Raw genomic sequence first — 9319 nt, 5'->3', positions numbered from 1 at the left:
CACAGCCAACTTGCCACCCACCTCCCCCCTACCATGAACTCTTTCAGCTTGGCAATACCACTCCTGCTGACTGGGCCAGACTGACAGTGATCTGGGCCCCCAGGCAGAAAAGGTCATTGGGCCCCCCCACCATCCCCCTTTGTTTCCAGCACCCCACTTGCATACTACAGCCCCCCAGGCCTACCTTGAAGAACCCTGGTGGTCTAGCGACCGCTTTGAGGTGGGCAGGAAAGGACCCCATTCCTTCCTGCCGCTACTGCTTCTTCTTAGGTAGGAAGGAGTGGGGTCATTTCCTGCCCCACTCCTTCCTGCCACTACTGCTTCTTCTTAATGGCTGCTGAGACTTCCTGCAGTAGTCTTGCGGGTCTCAGTAGTCTCGTAAAACTACCACAGGAATTCTCGGCAGCCATTTTGAAGATGCTGTGGTGCTGGACAGAGCAGTACAGTGGGCAGGAAAGAGTGGGGTTCTTTCCTGTCCCCCTCCCTGAAGAGGCCACTAGACCACCAGAGCCCTTCAAAGTAGGCCCAGTGAGAGCCCTAGTGTGCAGAGGGGGAGGCACTGGGCCCCTCAGGTACTGCCCAGCTACCCATATGGTCATTCTGCCCCTACCTGCTGATGACTAATCATTGGAACATGATGACTGCTAGATGCCATTGTAAGGAAGAACAGCTATCGCATGGTGCTGGAAGATAACGGGAACATAGGTACTTCAAGGCTACTTCTTCTGCTTGTAATTCCTATCTAGTATTACTTGCTGAGTGCAAGCACTAATACTGCCTTGTTAGGGGATTAGGGTTGACAGCTATTGGAAACACATTACTATTTAGCTTTCTAGAGGCACAAGTATGGGCAGCAGAAGAACTTCTTGCTCATGCATCTATCGTCCCCTTACCTCTCTCAGTTCTTGCGCTACAGAATTCAAGCGTTCGTTCTCAGACAAAGTGTTGGTAAGGACGTTCCGTGACTGTTTCAGCTCTGTCTGCAGTTCCAGCACCTTTTTCATGTAGTACTCTTCCTTGGTGGCAGACTCTTGAATCAGGGTCTCCTCTCGGCTCTCCCCATCAGCTGCAACTTTCTTGTGGTTGGTATGAGCCTGTCCGAAAGCCTAAACATTACAAATAGAACTTGCTTTAAAAAGGCTGGAATCACTACAAGCAGTAGCTATAAACACAGGCAGCTGTACTTCCCTTCCCCTTCATATCAACCCAGCCAAGAACAATGACCTGTATTACTTTGACTTTCTCAAGTACATTTGTTAGGAAGTGACCAGGTGGCATAAAATCCGGAAATGGCAAATTGAACAGAATTGCAAAAATTCATATTCATCTGGAATTTTCCGGGATTTATTAAATTCAGATTTTCTAAACAGGATAGATATTAGTGTTCTCCCCAGAAATTTTTGCAATCTGGGTAGCAGGAAGGAGAAGCTAGGTGGGGGCAGGGGAGTACTGGTATGCCCATCAAACGGTCTTAGGGAGAACACTGGATACCTGTGGGGGGGGGGGGGGGAAGAGGGTGGAAAAAGTTACACTAAGTTATGGATATGCGCAGAATACAAATTTATGGTTCGTTTTTTAAATTTGGCAGTCCTCCCAATTTTAAGACCTTTTTATGGCATCTTTTCAAACATTTTTTTTTACAATGAATTAAAAAGCTTTAAAGCACGATATCAACTTATTGCACTCTAAATTGTAGGTTAACACACACTAAATCAATTTAGCATGCACTAAATTTAAGGCCAAATGTGTGCTAAAGAATGTACAATCCTAATGTCTTTGGCTAAATGGTTTTGATGTTAAAAATTAAAAAACAAACACAACTGACCTTCCAGGAACCAAAAAACAAACATGAATGGCCCTTCTGAGATTTCAACCCATCCCCCCCCCCCCCCCAATAAACTCAAGATAATCCCAAGCACCTTCCCACATGAAACCACGATGAGCTTTCCAATCCCAAACCAAAAATCTCCCCAAAGATCAGACCAACAAGGCCATCTGCCCTCCTTGGAGGCTGGGTGGAGTTTGGGGCTGAAGACCCACTGTTACAGAAGCACCAACTTCTCAGTTTGTGAAAACACATCCAGGAGGGAGATAAGGTAGAGTCAAAAAAACAGTGAGTGAATTAAAAAAATGTATGGGATTGTATGTTATTTTGTGCTTCGGTAACTATGGCCAAAGCCAAACAGACTTCTATGGTCTTTGTCCCGCAAATGGCAAAACAGAGGTGAAGCTTCGGCAACTGCACCGTTATAGATCACGTGGAGGGCATAATCGAAAGGGACGGCCAAGTTTTGCTGAGGATGGACTCGCAAAACGTCCTGGTGGAGGGGCGGGGAAACCCGTATTATCGAAACAAGATGGACATGCACCTTTCATTTCGATAATACGGTCGGGGACGCCCAAATCCTGAAATTTAGGTCATCCTTAGAGATGGTCGTCCCTAGACTTGGTCGTTTCTGATTTTCAGCGATGGAAACCAAGGACGCCCATCTCAGAAACGACCAAATGCAAGTCTTTTGGTCGTGGGAGGAGCCAGTATTTGTAGTGCACTGGTCCCCCTTGCATGCCAGGACATCAACTGGACACCCTAGGGGGCACTGCAGCGGACTTCAGAAATTGCTCCCAGGTACATAGCTCCCTTACCTTGTGCGCTGAGCCCCCCAAATCCCCACAAAACCCACTACCACAACTGTACACTACTACCATAGCCCTTACAGTTGAAGGGGGCACCTAGATGTGGATACAGTGAGTTTGTGGTGGGTTTTGGAGGGCTCACATTTACCACCACAAGTGCAACAGGTGGGGGGGGGGGGGGGCTGGGTATGCCTGCCTGAAGTACACTGCACCCACTAAAATTGCTCCATGGACCTGCATACTTCTGTAATGGACCTGAGTATGACATTTGAGGCTGGCAAAAAATATTAAAGATCTTTTTTGAGGGTGGGAGGGGTTAGTGACCACTGGGGGAATAAGGGGAGATCACCCTGATTCTTTCTGGTGGTCATCTGGTCAGTTCGGGCACCTTTTTGTGCCTTGGTCGTTAAAAAACAGGACTAGGTAAAGTCGTCCAAATGCTCATCAGGGACGCCCTTTTTTTTCCATTATGGGTCGAGGACTCCATGTGTTAGGCACGCCCAAGTCCCGCCTTCGCTACGCCTCCAACAGGCCCCCGTGAACTTTGGTCATCCCCACAATGGAGACGGCCAAAATTGGCTTTCGATTATACCGATTTGGGCAACCCTGTGAGAAGGATGCCCATATTCAAATTTGTGTAGAAAGATGGGTGTCCTTCTCTTATGAAAATGAGCCTGTTTGTCACTTGTGAGTGAGAGTGCTGTGAAGCTCAGGGGAGAGGGAAAGACATCTTGACTGGTAAATTGAATACTGTCAGTAAGAGTTGATATATGGTTATAACCAAAGACTCCATCATGTTTACTGCCTATATGTTGGCATGGTAGAGACTTGACAACCAGCGTTTAAGCATGCTCTGGCCATATAGCATGGTTTTGAGAGAGAGACAGAGATTTTACTGAATTAATCCATTATGATTAAAAAAAAAAAAAACAACACATTATGCTTCACAATGTACTCAGACTATTCTGTTTAGTTGTACTAAAACTTCAGATCTTTCTTTCTTCAGAACAAGAAATCCACCAACCATTACCATTATCTGCCAGTTTCCTGAGGCAGCTCAATAGATTTTGTGGTAAGAATTAGAAGATTCTGTGGTACATTTGCATAAAACTTGCATATTTAAGAACAAATTTGTATTTCACTTATATAAAGTCATTTCTTGCACTTATTACATGCCCAATTTGGTTCTTGTTTTTGAGAGTAGAAAGGAGAAGACTGTGATTAATGCTGTGAAAGAAGGTAGGAGATGGAGAAGGGAGATTTGAAGTAAACAGAGGAGAGAGCAGAATTGAGGAGAGGAGGGAGAAAGAAGGTATCCAGGATGAGGAGAGGAAAGGAGATGCAAGCCTTGTGTACACTCCTTCCAAAACTGATTCCTTCTCTCTGTCATTTACTTAGGTACCTCCTGCCACTCACTCTCTTCCATCCACTGATTCTGTCACCCGCTCTTGCCCCACTCCTTCTCCAATTCCCTTATTTGCACCTTCTCAAACCAACCCCCCCTGCCCCATTCCTTCTCCAATTCCCTATTTGCACCTTCTCAAACCAACCCCCACCCCCCCCCCCCATTAAGGTCAGAACTTTCTGTCAGTTTAAAGTTCTACTGAAACATGGTTATTTTCATTTATTCGAGATTGGAGCCTCAGCTGCACTAGAGGAAATATTAGAAATGACGAAAATAATATGTTTTCATGGGTTAGAAACCCTTTGTACAAATAGTCTTGTCTGAATGTTATTCTGTCCTATGATGTAACAGCGTTCTTTTCTATCATGATGTTATTGCTGTAAACTGCTGTGTATCAAGCTAGAAATGGCCGTGTATCAAGTGGAAAACAAACATGTACTACACTGCCTGCCATGCTACACTGAGGGGATTCCTCCCTTGCATTTATTAAAAAGAAAGCATAGAAAATTATATGACATTGGGACAAAGATAAAAGAAAGAAAATCTAAAAAGAAACAGAGAGACAAGCTGAAACTATGAGCAATCTAAAGGCAGCTGCTGTTTTATCACTCAATGAATAGTTAAGCTCTGGAACTCGTTGCCAGAAGATGTGGTAACAGCGGTTAGCGTATCTGGGTTTAAAAAAGGTTTGGACAAGTTCCTGAAGAAAAAGTCCATAGTCTGCTCAGACAGACATGGGGAAGCCACTTTTTGCCCTGGAATTGGTAGCATGGAATATCGCTACTATTTGGGTTTGTGCTAGGTACCTCAATAGAAATCAAACAAAATAAAACATGGAAAAGAAAATAAGATGATACCTTTTTTTATTGGACATAACTTAATACATTTCTTGATTAGCTTTCGAAGGTTGCCCTTCTTCCTCAGATCAGAAATAAGCAAATGTGGTAGCAGATAGTATATATGAGAGAAACATCAAAGCATTACTTTGACAGTCTGACAGAGTGGGAGGGTGAGGGTATGCATGGGGACATCAAAGCATTTCATTGATATTCTAACAGAATGGGTGTTGGTAGGTGAGAGGAAGGTAATAAACATAGAAATACAGCTTTATGTTTTATAATGAGTTAGAAAACCCAGATCCTTATTAAGTCCTGTTTGTTAGGTGTCAAAATATTCAATCATTCTTATTTCAAAGGTCTTACATTCCTGTATTGTTTTAAAATTACCTTTCAGTATTCTTACTGTGAAATCACTGGTGCAGTGTTCTGGTCTTGTGAAGTGTTGGCCAGCTGCAAACTATGCCAAAACATTTCACAAGACCCCACAGTCATTCACAAAGGAAAAATATTCAATATAAAGGACTATTTTACATGCTCATCTTCCAATGTGGTATATATCATTCAGTGTAAGATATGTAACGAAGGATGCTATATTGGAGAAACAGGCCAGATGCTTAAGACAAGATTCAATCTGCACAGACATCACATGAAAATAGCCGGTGCCAGTCAGGCCCCCACCTCTGTGGGCCAACACTTCACAAGACTAGAACACTGCACCAGTGATTTCACAGTAAGAATACTGAAAGGTAATTTTAAAACAATACAGGAACGTAAGACCTTTGAATTAAGAATGATTGAATATTTTGACACCCAACAAACAGGACTCTGTCAGACCGTCAAAGTAATGCTTTGATGTTTCTCTCATATATACTATCTGCTACCACATTTGCTTATTTCCGATCTGAGGAAGAAGGGCAACCTTCGAAAGCTAATCAAGAAATGTATTACCGTATTTTTCGGACTATAAGACGCACCGGACCATAAGATGCACCTAGGTTTTAGAGGAGGGAAATAGGGAAAAAAAAATGTTCCTTTTTCCCTCCTCTAAAACCTAGGTGCTCCGGTGCGTCTTGTCCGAGTTCGGGATCGCCCTCCCCCCGGCCCTGTCATCACTTCTCCCTACTCACGTCACGCGATCTTCCCTGGTGGTCTAGTGACGTCGGGGCAGGAAAGAGCCCCCTCTTTCCTGCCCAGCGCGCTGCTCTCTGTCCTCCTGTATGCTGCCTGATGGTCTCGGCGAGATTCAAAATGGCCACCGAGAATTGAAGTCTCGGCGGCCATTTTGAATCTCGCCGAGACCGTCAGGCTGCATATAGGAGGACGGAGAGCAGCGCGCTGGGCAGGAAAAGAGGGGGCTCTTTCCTGCCCCGACGTCACTAGACCACCAGGGAACATCGCGTGACGTGAGTAGGGAGAAGTGATGACAGGGCCGGGGGGAGGGCGATCCCGAACTCGGGGGGAGGGCGGGAGGGAGGGAAATCGCTACATTCGGACTATAAGACGCACCCCCCATTTCCTCCCAAATTGGGGGGGAAAAAGTGCGTCTTATAGTCCGAAAAATACGGTAAGTTATGTCCAATAAAAAAGGTATCATCTTATTTTCTTTCCATGTTTTATTTTGTTTGATTTCTATTGATAACCTTTAGAGTGGGACTAACACGGCTACCACACATCTCTGCTAGGTACCTGTGAACGGATTGGCCACTGTTGGGAACAGGATACTGAGCTAGACGGACCATTGGTCTGAATCAGGATGGCTATTCTTATGTTCTTAATTTGTTTTAGTTTAATTGCTTACAAAATGGTTGGAAGTATTGCTATGAAAGGAAGTTTCCACAGCTGTGTTTTGTGAAGCTAAGAAGGAGGACGGATAGTGGCCAATGCCACACTGAAAGCTATGTCAAGGGCAAATCAGTGCACCTCTAGGTTTCTTCTATCCAAACTCAATGTCTGATGAAGATTAGTTTCAAGAAAGCACAAGGGTCAAACAAAGGCTATCGTTCCATCTCTACCTTCCGGAAACTCATTTATTTCTAAAAACTCCCCATTATTTCCAAACCCCCCCCCCCCCCAGCATCCCTGATTAGCTTTCATTATTTCTGTCTATTAGACGAGAAATATCCAACAATACTGCAATTACCTGCTACAGAGTGACTGACACCTATGATTGAACGTGCTTGCTCCCATCTGGTATTAAAGGTGGTCACTTACTGCTCTTATCCATTCGAACTCAATTTCAGATAAGCAAAATCAGACTAACAGAAGACAAATGCCCACAAAGAAAGCCCTGACTACATTCACTAAGCCCACCCCAGGGAAATTAAAAAGCATCACATTTCAGACAGAAAGGAAAGCACCATCTGTGCAAGCAAGTCTCCAGCGAAGGAGTTTCAGCTGAACACAATCAGATACAATTCCTAACAATATTTAACATCTTGCAAAAATCCGTAAACCTGGCCTCAAACTTTCATCGTTCAGCATTTTGAATGTTTTCCTCTGTTTTCAAACCTTAAATGCAACACAAGAGACTTGGGTTAAGTAGGTTAAGTATTAAAGTTTAGACAATAGGCTATCCAAAGCCTAGGAAGATGAGCTTAACCCAACGATGAGCACATGTTTAATTCATTCCACAGACTACATAAAATGAGGGGCATAGGAAGATTTCAGCAGGTTAATCGGGGGGGGGGGGGGGGGGGGGCCCAGAAAACTGCACAAACTTAATTACTCCTAAAAATTTAGTGTCTGATATTAGGGGGGGCTTATCCAGGTAGAGGCAGCTCCTACCGATATTAAGTGCTACTCACTGGGGCAACCACTGGTTTTCAGCAACATTACTCGGATAATTCTACTAAAAATTGTTACTGATTGCCTTGGCGCTACCCAGATACTGTCACAGTGGATCAGGGGTGGAGCTGGAGGGTTTTTTTTTTTTGTTACATTTGTACCCCGCGCTTTCCCACTCATGGCAGGCTCAATGTGGCTTACATGGGGCAATGGAGGGTTAAATGACTTGCCCAGAGTCACAAGGAGCTGCCTGTGCCTGAAGTGGGAATTGAACTCGGTTCCTCAGGACCAAAGTCCACCACCCTAACCACTAGGCCACTCCTCCAGTGCCAGTATCCAGATAACTATCCCTTTCTATTCCACTCAAGATTTTGTAACCGCTATCATACCCCCCCCCCCCCCCCCCGCCTCCTCAGCCTTCTCTTCTCCAAGATGATAGGGTCTGAACCTCTTAAGCCTTTCCTCATATGAGAGGAGTTTCATCCCCTTGATCATTTTTGCCTCCCCCTTTGAGTTATTTGAAAGGTTAAAACAACTATTCCCAACGTAACTATTCTGCCCCACTCATGATTTAAAAAAACTATTATATCCCATCTCAATTGTCTTTCACTATGCTGACGAGCCCTAATCTGTTTCTCTTCATCATAATTTCTGTTACTACTCTCCTCTGAGTGGAAGAAAAGCCTAATGGTTAGAACAGCGGGCAGAGAGAACCAGGGGAAGCCAAGTTCAAATCCCACTGCAGCATCTTATGACCTTGGGCAAGTCACTTAACTGTTCACTAACAGATTTAAGCCTTGTAAGGACAGGAAAATACCTAGTGAACTTGAACAAAACTCACTGAGCTACTGCTGAAAAAAGGCACACGCAAAACTGAAAATCTCTTCCCTTCCCCCCTTTCTAGTACCTCTTTTCAGATAGGGTGACCAGAACAGCACACAACACTTAAGATGTAGAACATAAGAACACAATGGACACAGTCTTCCTTCTGTCAGTTCTGTAAGCCCCAGATGGTCATGCCAAACCAAACAATTTAAATGATGATAACAGACAATGACAAACGAGAAGTTTTATTCTAATTAAACTGCCATTAAATGGAAAATCTAATTAGCATCTGAGGCTCCAGGGAATATTTGTTTTGAACTGTGCAAAGAAAATTAGCATATACTGGACCAATAACTTGAAATACTACATCACAATAAGGGGCAGTACCATGCATTCCCACTTTTCCTGCAGCAAGAAAACATAACTAGATGCCAAAATCTGCAACAGGGTAGCCACCCTTGACGGTGTGGATAACATGAGAAGGGACATAGCTAAACTCAAAGAGTGATCCAGAATTTGGCAACTAAGGTTTAATGCTAAAAAATACAGGGTCATGCGTTTGGGCTGGCGTAGGGTTGACAGCAGGTTGGATATTGGTTTTTAGAGCACTGCCTGCAGAAGAAGCCAATTTGGCTAGTGATGGAAGACTCCATAGTGTCACCCACTCTTTTGTCCTATCTGGCAGGGATGAGCACCTATTCTAAGGGAAAGTGATTATGGCTACTGTGACTGCTTTCCAGAGGCTTGAGGAGGAGGGGAGGAAGGGGGAAATGCTGATGGGAATTCTACGTTGGTTATTTGGAATAATCCAAAGATACAGGGTAATCCAGTT

The 9319-nt window shown here is 44.2% G+C and overlaps 1 protein-coding gene across 1 annotated transcript in view; it reads right to left on the bottom strand.

Annotated features, from left to right (window-relative positions):
* Positions 1-893: 893 nt before the first annotated feature.
* Positions 894-9319, bottom strand: part of LOC115458942 (protein bicaudal D homolog 2-like) — a gene marked incomplete at its 3' end in the record, with an annotated part of 110217 nt that continues 101791 nt past the window's right edge. Inside the window, exon 2 of the mRNA XM_030188801.1 lies at positions 894-1106. Within this exon, the coding sequence (XP_030044661.1) occupies positions 894-1106 (213 nt within the window). The remainder of the gene's footprint in view (positions 1107-9319) is intronic.

The sequence above is a fragment of the Microcaecilia unicolor genome, unplaced genomic scaffold (assembly GCF_901765095.1).
Source record: "Microcaecilia unicolor unplaced genomic scaffold, aMicUni1.1, whole genome shotgun sequence".
Lineage (NCBI taxonomy): Eukaryota > Metazoa > Chordata > Amphibia > Gymnophiona > Siphonopidae > Microcaecilia > Microcaecilia unicolor.
The sequence above is the reverse complement of the archived record's forward strand: the minus strand, read 5'-3'. Positions and strand labels throughout refer to the sequence as shown.